Source organism: Adiantum capillus-veneris, chromosome 21, assembly GCF_014529385.1.
Source record: "Adiantum capillus-veneris isolate H3 chromosome 21, ASM1452938v2, whole genome shotgun sequence".
In the NCBI taxonomy this organism is placed as follows: Eukaryota; Viridiplantae; Streptophyta; class Polypodiopsida; order Polypodiales; family Pteridaceae; genus Adiantum; species Adiantum capillus-veneris.
This window is the reverse complement of record NC_140951.1, coordinates 14,752,451-14,771,798: the sequence shown is the minus strand read 5'-3', so window position 1 is coordinate 14,771,798 and position 19,348 is coordinate 14,752,451. Positions and strand designations below refer to the sequence as shown.

Sequence of the window (19,348 nt, the reverse complement as noted above, 5' to 3'; positions counted from 1 at the left end):
TACGGTTTCCTCTCTCAGCGAAGAACATGGTTTTGTAGTTGGGGGCAATATAGGTGGTGTAATGTATGAAGCGTGACCCACCGGATTTCTCCCAAGCCGTAATACATTGGCGTTGTAGAAAAGCTTCATTCACTTGAGAGTCAATTGAAGCATCATGTAGCAAGTGTAATGCATCCCATCTCCCAAACCACTTCTTTATGTCTTGCATCCATCCCGTGCTCAAGATCTTGCTTTTATGCGTCTTTTGAACTTTTTTGCTTGCTTCCCATGCAATTGTAGGAAGTCGATGTGAGGGGTTTTGACGCATCTTTATCATGTACTCCACAATCCTTTCCATGCCCATAACCTCAATTGGAAGAGATCCCGACTAAAGAAGTAGGAGCATATATGGTGTTTGTGTCTTAACTTGGAGAAAGTTTGTAAGAAAACGCTTTTGGACATTCTCAAACTCTTTCCAAGTAGACTTTGAGATGCTCCCGCTCCACACTTCAACTCCATAAAGAAGAACCGGTGTCACCAATGCATCAAAAAGATACTTCTTGAGAACCCAACACTTGATGTTTCCCGCATTACACATGTTCTCAAATGCATAATATGCTCTCTTTCCCGCTTCCAAACGACGCATAGCACATTCATGCCACTTGTGATTGGATGGAACCTCAAGGCCAAGGTACTTAAAGCTCTCAACAACTTCAAGTGTCTCGTTGTTGTACACAATGCATGGCTTCTTCTTATGGTTGGTTTTCACAAGCATAACCTTTGTTTTGGATTCATTTACAATCAGCCCACTATGCAAGCAAAAGTTCTCAAGGACAACCATAAGCTTTTGTGCATCTTCTAAAGTGTGTGCTAGAAGCACTACATCATCCGCATACAACAAAAGCATGATTACCGCATTGCAAATAGTGACCCCTTCAATGCCTTCTTCTTGCATAAAGTCAAGTACCATTTGTTCCAATTGATCGATGCATAGACCAAAGAGAGTTGGTGACAATGGACATCCTTGTTTAACCCCAATAGTGCTTACAAAAATTTCTGAAATTTCTCTTCCCATGCGCAATTGACAAATCACCTTCTCATAGATTCGAGAAACCGCAAGCATAAACTCACTTGGCACTTGGAGTTCTTCCATCCTTCTCCACAAATTGTTACGTGGAATCATATCCAAGGCTTTCTTAAAGTCCACAAAACAACAATACAATCGCTTGCCTTTCAACCGACTTTCCTCCATGAGAACACGAAGAGTGACAAGATGATCAATGGTGCTATGGCATCGACGAAAACCCGCTTGTCCCTTTGCACGCTTGTCATTCTCTTCAGCCCAATCACTCAATTTCATTTCCATTATGCACCCAAACAACTTTGCCATAAGAGACCCAATCATTATAGTCCGGTAGTTGCTTACATTCTTTACATCCCCTCCTTTATGCAAAGGCTTAACCCAATTAGTACTCCAATCATAAGGCATACCATGTTGAAGTGCAAGGTTGAACATATCACACATCCACTCATGGGTAAAATCTCCCGTCCATTTGATCATCTCCGGCTTGATACCTTGAAGATCTCCCGCTTTGCGAGTGGCCAACTTTTCAAGCCCACCGCATACATCCTCAATAGTAAAAAAAGAGGGCATACATGGGAGTGAACCATAAAATATTATTTTTTCAGTATTTTCTTGCTCATATAATTGCCTACAATGTGTGTACATATCCACTAGACTCAAGTTACCAAAATTCTCAATCCGCTTGCCTCTCAAGTTTCTCCAAAATCTTCCACATGCATGTGCCTTTTCTTGGACTTGAAATTCTTATTGCTTTACTTCCCATCTTCTTCTCTTCTTTTGAATCAATGCCTTGTATGTATGCAAATGACTTTGATAGTTGTCTTTGTCCATAGTTGCATCAAGCTTTATCAAGGACTTTCGAGCATCTTGACATTCTTTATCAAACCACCTTTTGCGTGATCTATCTTTGTTGATACCATGGAGATGCTTTATGGCAAAGCATTCTTCCGCACAAGAACAAATAGCTTTTTTGAAAGCTTCCCATTTATTTTCCAATGGTGCATCACATTGAAGCTTTGTCATCCATAATTTTTGCTCAACCATTTCAATGTACATTGGTGCCCGTTTGAAATCCATACATAGTGATAACTTCTCTTTCCTTTGGCTGAGATTATCATGCTTAGTTGCTTCTCCACATGAAAGGTCAATACATAAGGTACGATGGTCGGATTCCGGGGTCCATTGACCAAACATAAAACTCTTTATGCGATACATGATGGCTTCAGAGAGTAGCATATAGTCAATCACACTATCCCCATTATGTCTTCTACATGTAAATCCATTGGTTCCACTCCACAAAGATACACCATTGGCAATGAGCATACCCGTGCTATTACACATGTGTAAAAGTAACTTTCCATAGTGATCCGGCTCTTTCTCATCCATTGAAGTACGATCATACAAGTGATTTTCCTCCAACTCCCTTGAAATGTATGGCATATCAAATTGTTGAGTATCATGTTGCAATGTTTTTGTGCGAGCATTCATATCGCCAAATACAATAACATCACCTTCACCTTTGAAATAAGCAATGTCCTCTTCCAAATCAGAAAATGGTTGATCTCTATCCATGCAAGCATAAAAGGGAGAATCATGATGAGGAATGTAACAACCGGCTACAAAAATGAGTGCTCTTTTTGGTGTCATAATTTTCAGCCATACATAACGTTTGTACTTGTCATCTTTCACAATTGATACAAAATCTTCTAATCCTTTCTTAACCATACATGCTAACCCTCCTTGTCCTCTTCGTTGCTTGAGATTCTTTGACCACATCAATGAATGTACATTGTAATCCTCCAAGCCGTCAATCCTTTGTGTATCATGCTCCCAAGTTTCAACAAGAAGTACAACATCGGCTTTGCTTGTTAGTTCATCAATGCCAACCCCCGCATTCCATGGGTATCCATTACAATTCCAAAAGCATATTTTCAATTGTAACTCGGTCTCATAGGTCACGCATCCCTATTTGCTTGAGAGACTTGCCTCCTCCTTGGGCACATTTTCTTCATGAGAGATCTCCTTGTTTTTATTATTCTTTTCCTCATATGCCTTGCGACGCATATTTTGTTGCTTAATAGTGCGATCTTCACATACAAAACATTTTGTATCCCTCAAATAGATCCAACTATTATCAAGGATAATCTTTCGCTTGGTCTCATCCGGCATGGTGCATACAATTGGCCGTTCTCCCGAGCGAGGAGCTCCTCGCTTCCCCACTCTATGTGCTCCATATACCATAACTCCGGACATGCCAAAGTGGGTTTTGAAGAAATCTTAAATAACAATGGCAAGAGAAGGAGGTGTCTCTAACTTCTCTTCGGGAATTCCACGAATAACAATGTTCTTGGAACGTCGCTCCCGTTCCTTCAACTCCTCCACATCCACATTCTCAACATTCTTTGTTTGAACCATAGCTTGCATGAGTGAGGAATTAGAAACCACATTGCTACCACATACATCAGCCCAAGACTTGTTTGTGCATACATTTTTCATGTCGGATACATCCCGGCTCATAGTGTCAAATTTCTCCTCTTTCAATACATAGAGAGAGAGAGAGAAAGAGTCCAATCTTCACTTTGGGTCTTGCTTTTCCCGTTTGCCAGTCTCGCCCATTCTTCATGGCAGCTTTGCCGGTCTTGAGCGCTACACACGGCGCTCCATCACCACTTGCCTGTCGCGTGGATTGTACTGGTGACCTGTTGACACGCATTGACTCCAAAATTCAACACTTGGCACAGCATGCCTTGGTTGGCCGGATGATTGGACAGTCTCCACCTCGCTCTTCTATACGTGATTGGTGTCAGAGTGCATTGGGCACTACTCAGGGACGGGTCTCGGAACTTACATTACTTGGCAGAGACATATTCATGGTACGTCTTTCAGATCCCGTCATTGCCTCAGCTCTCCTGGCTCGCTCTCCGATACTCTCTGATCGCAGAATGATATACTTGACGAGGTGGTATCCCGAGTTTACTACTGAGGAGTTTGACAGTCGGCATCTTATTCCCAGATTCCCTCTAACACTTTCCTTCCCGGATATTCCTGTCCATTTTATTGATGAGCATCTCCTTCAGATGATTGCTGCTCATTTTGGCACAGTAGTTCCAGGATCCTGCATCTTCTCATCTGGTCCACCTCGCATTCAGGTCCTGGTGTTTGGGGATACTTCATTACCAGATAGAGTTACTGTGGCTGTGCGTGATCGAGACTATTCTTGCCGAATGGTAGTCACTGGCCGCCCAGGACAGTGCTTACGTTGTCACGAGATGATACACTTGGCACGCGATTGCCCTACTCAGCCACACCATTGGCGACAATAACAGCCAGCTCGTGGCACCCATGCTCAGCCACGTGGTCAGCATCCACAGCCGACGGTTCCTACTACTACTACTCGAGCACCTCAGCAGCCTAAGGGTGCTCCCAGAGCTTTAGTTCCTACTGAGACTGCATGGCAGACAGTAGGTCGTAACCATTCCTTCCGTCCTCGTCAGCAACCCACCTCGCATGCAACCCCCAGTGTTAACTCTCCTGCTCCCTCTCAAGTTTCCGCCACTCCCTTACCCCCAGCTTCTCCTCGCCATTCTTCTTCTTCAGCCCAGGATCACTTACCTCTGCTACCAGCTCCTCCTTCACTTGCCATTCCCCTGCCCGCTCCTTCCCCTATCCCCGAGGTCCCTATTCCCATGCAGATGGATCATTCACCGCTACTACCTCTCCCTTTTCCTCCTCTCCCTCTCGCCCTTATTCCCCCCCCTCCACCTTCTGGTCCACCCCCTCCCTCAGCCGCTCATACTTACGTCCCACGCAGTTTTCTCAGCTCTTGCCCTCTTTCCTGGGGCACTCATCGGGCTGAAATGTGCGGTGACTCAGAAGGACCATTGCGGGTACAGCTCTACCTTATGCATCACAAGCCAGGTTGTGTTCCCTCTTTAATAGGCAGTCGCTCTCAGCCTACCCATTCCTTTTTCCTTTCATTCCATGCAGCTCAGGAATGGTCCGAGGATCAGGTTCTGCATTTTGTGCATGCACAAACTATGACTCAGCTTAATTTATGGTTGTCTACTTCCGCTCCAGATGTATTGTCTCCACACTTCCCTTCATTTATTGGTGCAATGGAATGGAGTGATGCTTATGCTTGCTATTCATTGCCTATGATCATTCATGTATCCTCAGATGTGGTGCTTCCTATGTCTATGTGCATTTGGGGTGTCAAAGCTGCAGCATCGGTAATGCAATGTAAACAAGCTGAGGTTCGCAGTTGGTGCAATGAGACACCATATTTTAGAGAGGGCTTGCGGGTTGCTTTCCTCCCGCAAGAAGCTCATCCCTTGGATGGCCCAGCTGCCTCCAAGAAGATGCGCAGTTACTTAGATGCTTTACCAATTCTTTCATGCAGACTATGGATTTACATGTAGTTTCTTGGAATGCTAATGGTTTACAGACTTCTCGGGTAAGAGGTTCACGTAAGCTTTTACTTCGCCGAGATTTACACGCTCATGTAGTAGGCACTGTGGATATATTACTAGTACAGGAGCATAAGATTGCCACTCCCTTTGGTAATCTCATGCCCTCGGGCGCTCACACGTTTTGGGAGCGTGCTCTGGGCATTCATGGACAAAGTTGCGGTGTATGCATTTCAGTGGGGCCACGATACTTGGCATTAGTTCAGCAGCATGGCACCCTTGTCGCTGGCAGAGCAGTCTATGTTTCTATCCGGATTCGGGACTCTATCATTGGTTTTATGTCAGTATATGCACCCACTACTCCTCGGGAGAGAGCTACTTTTTGGTCCTCCTTGGTTGCTGCTCTACCTGCTGTCGACTCTTGGGTTGTTGGAGGCGACTTCAACAACGTCGAGAGCGACTCTGACTGGCGATCGATCACTCCTCCAGTTCTATCATCCATTTCTCCAGATGAGCAGCCAGCTTGGGATCGATTTCTTCTAGCTATTCAAGGTGTTGATGCCTGGCACATACCCTCTTTTGGTCACCACCCTGCTACACTTCATTACTCGTGGGGGTTTCAGAGACAGCAGGGAAGATTATTAAAGCGACTTGATCGTTTTTACATTGGCCCTTGGGCAGCAGCTCTAGGTGGATTTACTACTATTTGGCGAGGGACCAGCCTCTCAGATCATTTACCCATCTCATTGTTTATCTCTTTCACGAGATCCGCTGCACAGAGACAAGGCTGCCGCATCCCTGACAATGTTCTCACCACTGATGTTTTGCAGCAGCAGATTCGAGTCTTGTGGTCCACGGGTGCTTCTTATTGTGGTCCCCCTGGAGAGTTCCTTGCCCATTGCATTACTCAGTCTAGTATTTACTGCCGTGATCAGACTGCTAATATTCATCGTCAGTTGAGAGTACGTGAGTCTGACCTCCACATTCCTCTTGGTTCCACACAGCGCTTGCTTGAGGAGTGGCCTCAGGATGCTTATCTCGCTGCTAGACAGACAGAGCTCACACAGGAAATTCGTCGCGTACAGGAGCCTAGGTCTGAGTTCACTCATCATGCTTCAATATCTCATTGGATAGCTAAAGCTGATCGAATGAATAAGGACTTCTTCGCTGCACATAAAGAGCGCCCTCCTGGCACCACCCTCAGGACTTTGTGCGATGCTCAAGGAACACTTCATATGCATCCTGATGTTATTCTTGATATGTCTGCAGATTATTTTGAGGCATTGTTCACTGCTGATGTATGCACTATTGAGGTTTTACTTGCCCGTGAGCAGATCTGGCATCACACCCGACGTCGTTGTACAGACACTATGGCAGAGATCTTGTTGGCTCCAGTCACACTTGCAGAGCTTCATGCTGCTATCGAGAGTCTAGATCCATCTTCCTGTCCAGGCAAGGATGGCCTCACTAGAGCTTTCTTTTTGACCTATTGGGATGTATTACATATACCACTGCTTCGTGGTTGTCAGGATATCTTTGCATCAGGATATATGCATCCGGATCTTTGTTCAGGTCTTATATCTCTTATTCCGAAAGGGGGTGACACCACTCAGCTCCGCCAGTGGAGACCTATTACCCTACTCCCTTCGGTCTATAAGATATTAGCGTTACTGATCAGCCATCACTTGCGACCGTTCTTACCAGATATTATTCATACTTCTCAGACAGGCTTTGTCATGGATCGATGCATACTGGATAATATCTTTACTTTTTATGAGACAGTAGAGTGGGCCAGATCATCTTCTGAACCCCTCGCTTTTTTCATCCTTGACTTCGAGAAAGCATACGATCGTGTTGAGTGGGAGTTTCTCGAAGGATCATTAGCCAGGATGGGTTTCCCTTTGAGATGGATCTCAGGCATTTCCGCTCTCTTCAGGAGTGCGAGCAGTGCTATTACTATTGGTGGTCGTGTCAGTCGCAGTTTTGAGCTCTCTCGATCTGTCCGTCAGGGATGTCCTTTAGCAGCATATCTGTATCTGTTTGTAGGCGAGACTATGTCCGACTTTCTTCGTGCTCAGAGTCATGCATTCTGTGGCTTGACCATGCCAGTACCTTCAGCTCCGGACCTTATCGATCAGGAGTTTGCTGATGACACTATGCTAATGTTGCGCTATTTGCTAGCAGCTCTTGATGCCATGCGGGGAGCCCTGGAGGTTTTTTGCATTGCCAGTGGTGCACGCATTAACTGGCATAAATCCTATGGGTTACTGGTTGGCAGTGATGACATACCTACTTGGGAGGTAACTGATGGTTTCACATGGCTACAGCCAGGTTAGACATGTAGATATCTGGGCTTCCAGGTTGGATTTGATGTTTCCTCACAGCAGCAGTTTGCACCCGTACTCTATTCGCAGGAAGCTATGTCATTGGTCTTCACGTCATCTGTCGTTGGCTGGCCGTGCATTGGTCGCCAACCAGGTCATTCTGGCTACAGTATGGTATACGGCCTCCTGTTGGATGCTACATTTTGGTGTGATAGCTCAGCTCCGCAGACTCGTGCGGAACTTTTTATGGAGCGGCACAGATGGGACTACTGATACTCGTGCTCGAGTTCGCTGGTCCACGATTATTCGTCCTAGGTCAGCGGGTGGCCTTGGCATTATTGATCCAGAATTACAGAGCCGCGCCCTTCTTACCAAGCTTATTGTTCGGGGTCTTTTTCCCAGCCAAGAACCTTGGAAGATGCTTCTTTAGGCCGCGCTTTCCACAGCGACTCCACGCCTCGGCACTAGAGATGGCCATACTTGGCAAACAGGGTATCGTTTTCTCTTTACGGATGCCCCCTTGTGCACCAGCACTCTCTCACCCTTCATCCGATCGCTCCTTCAACTTTGGGTATCCATGCGACGAGCTATCATACGCTCACCTCCCTCATGCCGTGAGGAGATTGAGCGCCAGCCTCTCATTTGGAATGATGCAGTTCTTGATTCTTCGGTTAATCCACCCCGTCAGCTTGGAGAGAGGACTCACATTGATTGGGCTGCTTGGGACACTGGCCCTGCTGCCTCTATGCGGTTGTTTCATGAGACACGTATGCTGGATGCAGATTTTGTGGCAGAACATTATGACATTGGTCGCGGGGTAATAGACAGACTGCTTGAGATTGACTCTGCCATTCCTTCACACTGGGATGCAGTCATGCGAGGCACGGTTCAGATGCCTCCACATTGTGGCTGGGAAGGCCTCTTTGCTCAGAGCACTCTCTTATTAGTTCGTTTAGACACCATGCTGTTCACAGTTGATACTGACTACTCTCCGGGGATGCATGCTAGATTGACATATGCTACTACCTCTCCTCACCTTGTCTACCCCGGCGCTCGATGGGAGGCCATACGAGTAGTTGGCTCCCGCGGGAAGCGTCGTTGTGTTGACCCTCGTTTCGCTTCCGCTGATGCTGCACTTTGGAGGCTTTGGGTGTGGGAGGGTCGTGCCCTATCTCAGCTTTATCGGGACCCAGGTGAGTGGCATTGGCCTCACTCTAACCCCACCGGTGCACATGTATCATTCTTTGAGTACATTGTCAGAATTGGAAGATTCGCATTGATGAGACAACACCCAGAGCAGCCCACTCATATGCGTTTCTAGTTACATTCAGGTCTCTCCCATGCCTATCTACAACAGTTTTGGTCAGCCATTTGGGATTTACATGTGGCTCGTCGTATTTCTTTTTTCCTGTGGATGATTGCACATACAGAACTTCCAGTTGGGACTTGGTTAGCTTCTATGGGTCATGATCCGTTATGTACTCGCTGTTCTTTGCGCCTACCTGAGTCACCTGCACATTGTCTTTGGTCATGCTCGTCTCCTCATGTAGTGTGGCTAGCAGTTTGCTTTTTACTTAGCAGAGCTGGTGTTCAGCATGGATTTCTCACTTGGGGACAGTCGAGGCATCATATACATATACATCAGTATCCGGGACGACTCCTATGTCGCGCTAGTATGGTATGGATCCTCTGTCATCGAGAGGGCCCTCTCATCCGTGGGCGACGGGACCGCCCCAACTCTATCGCTCGATCAAGCAGTATGCCTTTGGTACCTCTGGTGTTGTTATGCTGTGGGGGCTGCTCGAACTCGTCTATTTGTGATTGAAAGAAATCTGTAATCTTCCGCTATCACTGGATCTCTCTCATTGTGCCCCTTTTCAAGAGGTCCTCTCTGTGTTTGCGAATCTCCAGTAAGTATAATCCAAGGCATCTCTAATCTTGGTATCTCAGGACTCTAGAAAGTGGCCCAAAACCCTCTCTGAAAAGACAGTGAAAGCGGCCTCGTGAGTCGTATCTCATAGTATATTGGGCAGTGACATATGTAATGTAGCTCTGTCTCGGGCTCTATTTGGCACACCTGACAAATCCTCGACTCAACGGGTACTCCTTTAAATGTGCTGTCTCAATCTCTAGTTGATGTGAGGATGTGCGTATCTAACCAATAGCACATCGTATCGCGTGGGATAGATGAGTATCCATGTATCCTGGTCTGATCACAAAACCATCCTCCGTGAGCTCGAGAAGATGCTCTCTATAGAAAGTCATCTTCGTACCTAGCTCATGTGTAGGCTGTATCCATGTCCTCTTTCGTATCCAACTCAATCAAGTCCTGTCTGATGAGCCTGGTAATCTCTGTCCTAGTGAGGGAGATGGAGGGTGCATCCAGAGAGTACTGAAATGGGGGTAGCCGGTCCATACTAAAGCCATGTAATTGAAACCAAGATGCCATCTCTGCATACCAACATGATCTATCTCCGTGCATTGCCAACTGTCGCTGAAGACTCTAGTGCTAATCGAGCATATTTGTCTCTAGGGAGAGCCCAGGTGCTATGCATAAATGAAACTGATCGAGTGAGTGCCTCCACTACCAATGGAGGAGCCTCGATTGTAAGAGAGCTCCATTATATTAGCTCACCCTTTGTATTCCCTTTGTAACAGCTTTCACCCCACCCCTACCCACTATTTTCTTTTCAGTTCTTTGTACTTTTTATACCCAGACCTGGTATTAGATTCACCACATGTAACCTTTTGGTCTCATAAGTGATTTTGGCCTTTTGGAGACGTTAATATTACATTTCATTTCATTTCATTTCTCTCTCTCTCTCTCTCTCTCTCTCTCTCTCTCTCTCTCTCTCTCTCTCTCTCTCTCTCTCTCTCTCTCTCTCTTTTTATCACCCATTGTACCGTTGTGTCAGCTCTCATCCCCCCCCCCCCCTTCCCCCTTTTTTTAAAGTTGTACTTGGACATTGTACTAGATTCACCACTTAACTTTTTTGGTCTCAAAGGTCAGTTTGGTCTTCTGTAGACGTTAATATATCATTTCATCTCATTTCATTTCATTTCATTTCTCTCTCTCTCTCTCTCTCTACAGAGATTCCCTGCAGCTGGTGGTTTTACATGCTTTCCACATCAGCATGGTGCTAGTACAATGGATTATGTTATGGCTCCGCCAGGACTCCTTCCTTCCTTTCAAGATTTCGTGGTGGGAACTAGACGGGTTGGGGTAGCAATCGATCATTCTATCTTGTCTTTCACTCTATCGTTCCAGTTCAACACAACTCCATTGGGAGAGGCCTCCACACATACTTGGTATACCTTCACGAGGGAGACGGATCACGTGTACACTGATGAGATATACAGGCAGCTATGCACTCAGGAGCCAGGACGACCACTAGATGAGCTCACCCAGATTCTGACAGAGACGTTGCATGATGCAGCATCAGAGGCATATCCCCACAGCCAGCCTACACGTAGACGATCTGGGAGCATGCCTCACAACAGTTGGTATGATGAGGAGTGTGGAGAGACGAGGATCAGATTACAGAGAGAGGTGCTCTTGGGTACTACTACACATAGACAATCACGTATTATCTTCCGCCGCCTAGTGCGACGAAAGAAGAGGGCTTACCTATCTCAATTAGAGCATGATCTGTATGAGTTGTTTATGAGTCAGGACTGTAGTGAGACATGGAGGCTTTTCAATGAGCACTAGGGGACAGTCACAGACAGACGAGTTCGAGCAAGATTAGAGATGCCTTGGATTATACTTACTCCAGATTCGCAAACACAGAGAGGACCTCTTGAAAAGGGGCACAATGAGAGAGATCCAGCCATAGCGGAAGATTACAGATTTCTTTCAGTCACAGATAGAGGAGTTAGAGTAGCCCCCACAGCATAACAACACGAGAGGCACTAGAGGCACAATACGTGATCGGGCGATAGAGCTGGGGCGGTCCCGTCGGCCACGGATGAGGGGGCCCTCTCGACATCGACGCAGATTGCGGCAGAGGATCCATACCATACTGCGCAACAAAGGAGCCGTCCCGATAGAGTGCCTACCTTGGAGGACATTGAATCTCTATAGCCTTTTGGATACTGATGTGTGTGTGAGAGAGAGAGAGAGAGAGAGAGAGAGAGAGAGAGAGAGAGAGAGAGAGAGAGAGAGAGAGAGAGATGAAATGAAATGTTAAACGTCTTCAAAAGGCCAAAATGACCTATGAGACCAAATTGATACAATCCTTGTGGAACTAATCCAATGTTTGGGTACAAAAATCAAAGTAAAGTGAAAGACTAAAATCGTCATCATCATCATCAATGCCGTCCAAGAAAGTATTGTATCGGTCACTGAAGAGCTTCGTCAATGTTCGCCTCTGTAAATAGTCCTACCAGGCGTCTCCCATATCGTGCTAGAATAGTCCTGATCCTCTGATGGAGCCTCCATCGATGTCGTGGTCACCCTTGTAGACATGGGTGTCTAGCTCTCTCGAGCTCAGTGGCTTTGTCCACTAGTATACCACTAGTATGAGAGAGAGAGAGAGAGAGAGAGAGAGAGAGAGAGAGAGAGAGAGAGAGAGAGAGAGAGAGAGAGAGAGAGAGAGAGAGAGACGAAATAAAATGTAATATTAACGTCTTCAAAAGGCCAAAATGACCTATGAGACCAAAAGGTTACATGTGGTGAATCTAATACTAGGGCTGGGTACACAAGGTACAAAGAATTGAAAAGAAAAAGGGGGGTAGGGGTGAAGTGAAAGCTGATACAAAGGGGACACGGGGGGGGCGAGGGGGGGGAGCTGATACAATGGAGATCTCTGATAGTAGGGGCATCATATACATATACATCAGTATCCAAAAGGAAGGCTCCTGTGTCGTGCCAGAGAGGAGAGAAGAAGAAGCAGAAGAGAGTTTTAACGTCGTAGGAAACTGTCCCAAGCGACCGTAAAGATCTAGCCGACGAGGAGTTGATATATATATATATATATATATATATATATATATATATATATATATATATATATATATATATATATATACAGAGAGAGAGAGAGAGAGAGAGAGAGAGAGAGAGAGAGAGAGAGAGAGAGAGAGAGAGAGAGAGAGAGATGAAATGATATATTAACGTCTTCAAAAGGCCAAAATGACCTAGAGACCAAGCTGTTACACCATAGTGAATCTAATACCATGTCCGAAATAAAAAAGAACTGAAATAAAATGCAACTACTACACGCTGGGACTGTATGGATGTGCCAGCTAATACAAAAGGTGCCCAGTATAATGTGTAGTACAATGAGAGAAAGGGGGGGGGGAGATATGGTAGAGATCCATCCTCATCTGCACTTTGGACGTAGAGAGAGAAATGAAATGTTATATTAACGTCTTCAAAAAGGCCAAAATGACCTATGAGACATTTGCCAAGTTTCGTGGCTCGATCAGGCAGTGTACCTCTAGTATGAATAGGCTCTGAGATCTGTTGTAATGACTGCTCCGTTGGCTCTCCTCTGGCTGGTGTAAAGAAATCTATGATTCGTCTCTGAGACTATCTTTCCTCTGATGTTCTCAGCAAGCTCTCCCTGAGTTTGCGCAGCTCTAGCAGGAACAATCCAAGACACCTCTGATCCTTGTATCTCATGACTCTAGAAAAAGGTCCGAACCCTTCTCTGAATAGGCAGTGGAAGCGGCTACGTATCTCATAGTATGCCGGGCAGTGACATGTGTAGTGCAGCTCTGTCTCTGGCTCTAAGTTGCATAGGTGACATATCCTAGCTCCTGCCGCCGGCACCGAAATGTGCTAGTCTCGATTTGGAGCTGCTGTGAGGATGTGCATATCTGTCCAATAGCGCATCTTATCCCATGAGATAAGTGTGTATCCATGTATGCAGGCCTAGTCACAAAGACGTCAACCGTGAGTTGGAGAAGATGCTCTCTGTAAAAGGCCATCTTCATGCCTAACTCCTGTGTCGGCTGTATTCATGTGCTCCTGGTATTTAGTTGAATCATATCCTGACGTATGAGTCTGGTGATCTCTGTCCGTGTGAGAGACAGGGAGGGTGCATCCAGGGAGTATTGAAGCGGAGGTAATCTATCCATCTTGAGACCATGCGACTGAAACCATGCTGTCATCTGTCCATACCAACATACTGTATCGCCTTGTAGAGCTAGTTGTCGAGATGACATCCAAGGCAAGCCGAGCGTATCTGTCCCTGGGGAGATCCCATAGACCGTGCATAAAGGAAACTGATCTCGTCAATGGCTCCACCACGAGGGGGGGGGGGCTAGCTCTGCTCGGATAATCTCATGTGGTACTGAGGCCTTAGCCCGAATCATCCGAGCGATCATAGAGACCAGAGGCCTCTCCATACACCTCCATCCATCTGTGTTGCCAGATCTCCCATGGTGGTCTACTGAGGGTCCCCATACCTGAACTCCATAGAGCATAGCTGGAGTCACTAGAGTGTCAAAAAGCCAAAGCTTTGTTTGCGGTTCCTGAAACTGAACCTTCGAACACATCCTCTCCAGTCCTTCCAAAGCTGCATATGCTCTCATGAGTCTAGTCTTTGATGCTCTCATTAGGGAAAACACTGGTCCACCGAAGACTACCCCAAGATAAGTATATGCATTTGTGTACTCCACAGTCTCCTGGCCATACATAAATGTGGGTGCCGACCTCCTAACCCACTGTGGTGTGGTGTTGAACACCATAACCTTGGTTTTCCCCAGATTGACAGACAATCCACTGTCACGAGCAAATGTATGCAGAGCATCCAATTGACGCTGCATCCCCTCTGGAGAGTCAGAAATCAACACAATATCATCAGCATATAGTAAAGGCGGAATCCATGTCCTTGCTAGCTGAGCCCCCCTGTCCCCCTGACTCTCTACATAGTCCGAAAACTCATCCACATACATCCCAAAAAGCGTCGGGGATAGGGGGCATCCCTGCTTTACTCCAATAGTGGAGAGGACCATGTCCGACATTCCCTCAGTGGTGCGTACCCGCCTCATCACTGTCATGTATAGAGCCAGAATCCCCCAAATCAGCTCTGTAGGCACACCCATGCCCTGTAATCTGCGTATAAGTCTGGCTCTCAACACTGTGTCGAAAGCTTTGCAGAAATCCACAAAGCTACAATAGATCCTCTTGCCATGGTGTCTATTCTCCTCAATAATAGCTCTGAGTGTCAGAATCTGGTCAAGAGTGGAGAAACCTCTCTTGAAACCTGCTTGCCCTGGTGCTCTTATGCCCTCTCGCTCTGCCCATCTACTCAGCTCTTGTTCAAGAATGGATGCATACAGCCCAGCTAATGTGTGACCAACCATGATGGTGCGATGATTCCCGGGTATCATGGGATCTCTTGACTTGAAAATAGGCACAATCGTGGACATACTCCAGGTCTCAGGGAAGCCTTCATACATGGCTCGATTAAACATCATAGCCAGGAGCTCTGCGAGCATATCTCTGGCATGGATGAAGTGCTCTGCTACCAGACCATCATGATCATGTGCTCTCCTTGTCTTCATCCTGTCAATAGCTTTCCTTACCCTCTCGGCAGTAAAGAAAGAACATGTCTCCGGGCATGGCTCTAGTGGGTCTGGTAGAGGTGGTTGTCGTGATGCTGTGTAGAGAGATGTGGCATATTCCCCCCATGTCTCAGTGGAGGTGATCGCTGGTGGTGGTGAATGTTCGTGGAATAGCCTCCATGCTTCGCCTGAGTCCCATCTTATAAATAACTGATACAGATCTTGCTCTAGCTGGGATAAATAAGCCCTTTTCTTTCGTCGCACTAGGCGGCGAAAGATAATCCGTGACTGTCTATGTGTGGTAATACCCATGAGCACTTCCCTCTGTAACTTGATCCTCATCTCTCTACACTCCTCATCATACCAAATGTTCTGGGGAATATTTCCAGATCGTCTCCATGTAGGCTGGCTGTGGGGGTATACTTCTGATGCTGCATCATGGAGCGTCTCTGTCAGTATCTGAATGAGTTCATCTAGTGGCCGTCCTGGCTCTTGGGTGCATAGCTTCCTGTATATCTCATCCATATACACAGAGTCCGTCTCCCTCATGAAGGTGTACCGGATGTGTGTAGGGACCTCTCCTAATGGAGCTGTGCTGAACTGAAACATCAAGGTGAAGGACAAGATAGCATGATCAACTGCTACTCCAACTGGCCTATTGCCCACCATGAAATCTTGAAAGAATGGAATGAGACCTGGCTGGGCCATAACATAATCCACTGTGCTGGCACCATGTCGGTGTGGAAAGCAAGTAAAACCTCCAGTTATTGAAAATCTTTGTAGGCCATTGAAAATGGCCAATCTATGTGCGGTTCCCATATCTATCAAGTATCTGCCATATTCCGTGTATTCCTCATCTTGTGATAATTTGGATAGACCCATCTTTGTAATGTGCAGCTCCCTAAGCATTTCCTCGGAAGTATCATAAAATATTGTCTGGTGGTGGGCAATCCTAGCATTGAAATCCCCTAGTATGATAATGTCACCATCCTTAGAAAACTTCCATATGTCATTATCCAAAATAGCAAAGGGGGATTGTCCCCTAGGTGATGCATATACAGACGTACTAGGAGGAAAGTAACAGATAGCAATGTAGAGGTATCTGCCCGTCTCTGCCTTGAGCCTCACCCGCATGTACCTGGCATGCTCATCCTTGCATGCTATATATATCAATGGCTGCAACTCCTCCTTGAATAGAACTACCACTCCCCCTGAGCCTCGTCCTCGATGCTCCGATTTGGTCTCTTGTCTGCAGGCTGTCTCCCATCTATATCTGCTCACCTGTGGCATGGATTGCCCAGGGGCTTGATGCGTCTTAGAGTAGAAGATGATGTCTCTCCTTGTGAAGCTATCCTCAAAGGCCCCTACATCAAGACGAAGTGAACCGTTACAATTCCAGGTTGCCATCTTTAGTGTGGTCCCATAGGTCTTGCACCGTCATGAGAGAGAGAGATAGATAGATAGATAGATTGAATTCTCGTCCGCGGAGGTCAGATATGACCTATGGGACTGAAAAACAACACAGTACAAGAGGGTTCCTTCTAAGCGAAGGGGTCGTCAAATACATCTCAGTTAAGGACTGAGGGTCCAACGAGGGATGAACAAAAGAGAAGATAAAATAAACAAAGCCTAGGGAGGGGTAGATAAGGGGATATCCATTTTGAGAGTTCGAAACTCTTGGATGATGGCTTTACCTCCTCGATAAATTGCCCATTTTTCTGCATTGCGTGCTTCTCGCACCTTTTGTAGTTTTGCCTTCTTCTGTTTGAGTTGGGCTGGTGTGAGGTCTTTTGCAAACCAGATTTTAGTGTCCTTGAGAAGCTTTGATTGCTCAAGGAGTTTGATTCGGTCCACTTTGGTTTTGAAAGTGAGGATCGCATGGTTGGTGCGGGGTTCGTATTCAAGGTAGGAGATTGTTGTTGGATCCCACTGTATCATGTGGGTGGTTGCTTGGATGCGAGCAAACGATTCATGGAACTTGACGTCGCCCTCTCCTTTCCAATCACTTGGAAGCCCGCCAATGCGAACATTGAGGGCGATAGCCTGTTGTCGTTGCCGTTCTCGTAGCGTAGACGCCACCCGGTCTTCAACCTTGTGGAGGATGTCCTCTTGCATTTGATTTTTGATTGCCTTTGCGAGCGTGGTCTCTACTTCCTCTTTGGTTTTGTTGAACTTGGTTTCCATTTCTTCCATTTCTTCTTTCTTGTGGTTCTCCATTGCGGTAAGCCGGCTCTCGATGGCGACGAGTTTGCGTTGCAACTCTTCATTCTCTTTGCGAAGTTTGTCAACCTCACCTTGAAGGCGGCTGATGCTGTCTGTTTTGGGAGGTGTTGCCACTACCCCAGCAAAAGTGGGTTTATTGCGGGATGAGGCTTGTGTGGCCATGCCTTTACTCGAGGGGTGCACCGAAAATGCCTTACTCTGGAAAGTCGGTTTGAATCAAGGACATCGACCTGTGAACAGAGGCGAGGCCAAAGCAGGAGGAAAAGTCTGCAGAGGCTCGACAGTGGCGGGTTCAAAATCTGCAGGCCAAGCACAGCCGAGTCGAAGTCTGCAGCCGAGGCGAGCAAAAACTGTGTAGGTCGACTGTGCATAGGTGAAGTCTGCAGTGGTTTGACGAGGCTGGTTGAGGGGAGGGGCGGGGCTATGGCTAACGCCCCCCCAGGGGCAGCCCCTCGCCCATGGGAAGGCTTGGGGGGGTTGGAGAGGTTTCGCCGACTCAGAAGAACGCAGAGCAAGGCTAGGCTAGGGTTGAGAGAGAGAGAGAGAGAGAGAGAGAGAGAGAGGGGGGGGAGGGGGGGTTGTTTCCGGGTCAGTTTTCAAAATTGTAGTCTCTCTTTCCTTAGTAATTCTTTGAGATAGCTAAGTCTATGACTTTCTAGGAAGCTAGATTTCATGTACACGAGTATGTAGTGTGTTTTAGCTGGTGCGATGAATGTTTCTCTGGGCTGTGTTATGTGAGTTGTTCTTATTTTTTCCCTTCTCAAACAAAAAGTTCTGGTGTAGTTCATCAGTGACAATCTGAAGACGAATTTATTCTTGGACAAGGCAATTGGTTCTCTTTAGTAAGGTGAATTTTACTCTGCTTTCTCAATTACAGGCAGTGGTGGCAGCTCGTCCGCAGGATATGTCGAGAAGCAAGGAAAACTTTTTTACAAAACGTTCTCTTCACACCCTACAAGGTGTTGTAAGGACCATATAATTGATGGAATGCATCTTTGCTAAGCCACTGTGGGTATGGTTTTGAGCATGTTCGAAACTTGCTCCTGACTGTTTATTGATTAAAGCATGTCTCAGGATGCTCAAGCAGACAATCTTACATTGTAGAGAATCAAACAAAGAGGCGCAACTTTGGTCAAACTTATGGCATGGACACCCACAAATTGCAGAAGACTGTAACTGTTAATGACAACAATTTGCCAGAGCAATTCCAATTGCAGGCAAGCTCAAGATATTCTGAAACTTTTCTGTTCATTTGCATGATTCAAAGGAAGGTGCCCACGTTTAGTGCATTCTTTGACATTTGTAAATAAAGACTTCTTGATTTTTGGATGAACCAAGGCGGCTGAGAAAATCATCTCTGTTTAATGTTCTCTAGGGGACCTCTGATTTGCAAGTGCCTGCAATATGGGAAGACCATATTAACTAGCGGATGGCTTGACAAGCAAATAACAAATTATGCATTTTATAAACGTATCTGACTTGTTGAACCAAATATCATTGTGATTGATTTTCTGTGGTTACTCTATTGTTTAGCACTTGTTAGGTGATCTAGTATAGCTTCAATGAAGATTAAAATGATGTGTCCAATAAGGAATTTCACAGGCTCCATAAAGGCAAGAGGTATGTCCAAGTTAGCATGCAAGACTCAGTTGTATAGGGCTCCAGGAAAGTCCCCTTAAAGATTCGAGTTGTGTGCGTGTCAGCCTGTACAATCAGGATTGCACACTAAAGCCCTGGGCTTTTTGGATTATGGATAGCTCTGTACCTCGGAACATCTCTTTTCCGTGATTTGTTCCGGATAGCTCTGTACATTGGGA

At 46.2% G+C, this 19,348-nt stretch overlaps 1 protein-coding gene across 5 annotated transcripts in view; it reads left to right on the top strand.

The window, feature by feature from the left end:
• LOC147430573 (uncharacterized) overlaps positions 1–19,348 on the top strand; it is an 88,961-nt gene that overhangs the window by 56,189 nt on the left and 13,424 nt on the right. For 4 of the 5 annotated variants that reach the window (XR_015185632.1, XM_086493170.1, XM_086493168.1 and 1 more), the window contains exons 6-7: positions 18,409–18,490; positions 18,606–18,748. Coding sequence is in view for 4 of the 5 variants with exons in the window: in XM_086493170.1 (XP_086349296.1) it covers positions 18,409–18,490; positions 18,606–18,748 (225 nt within the window). In the remaining variant the exon portion in view is untranslated. The remainder of the gene's footprint in view (positions 1–18,408; positions 18,491–18,605; positions 18,749–19,348) is intronic. The other variant, XM_086493169.1, reaches the window with a different exon arrangement.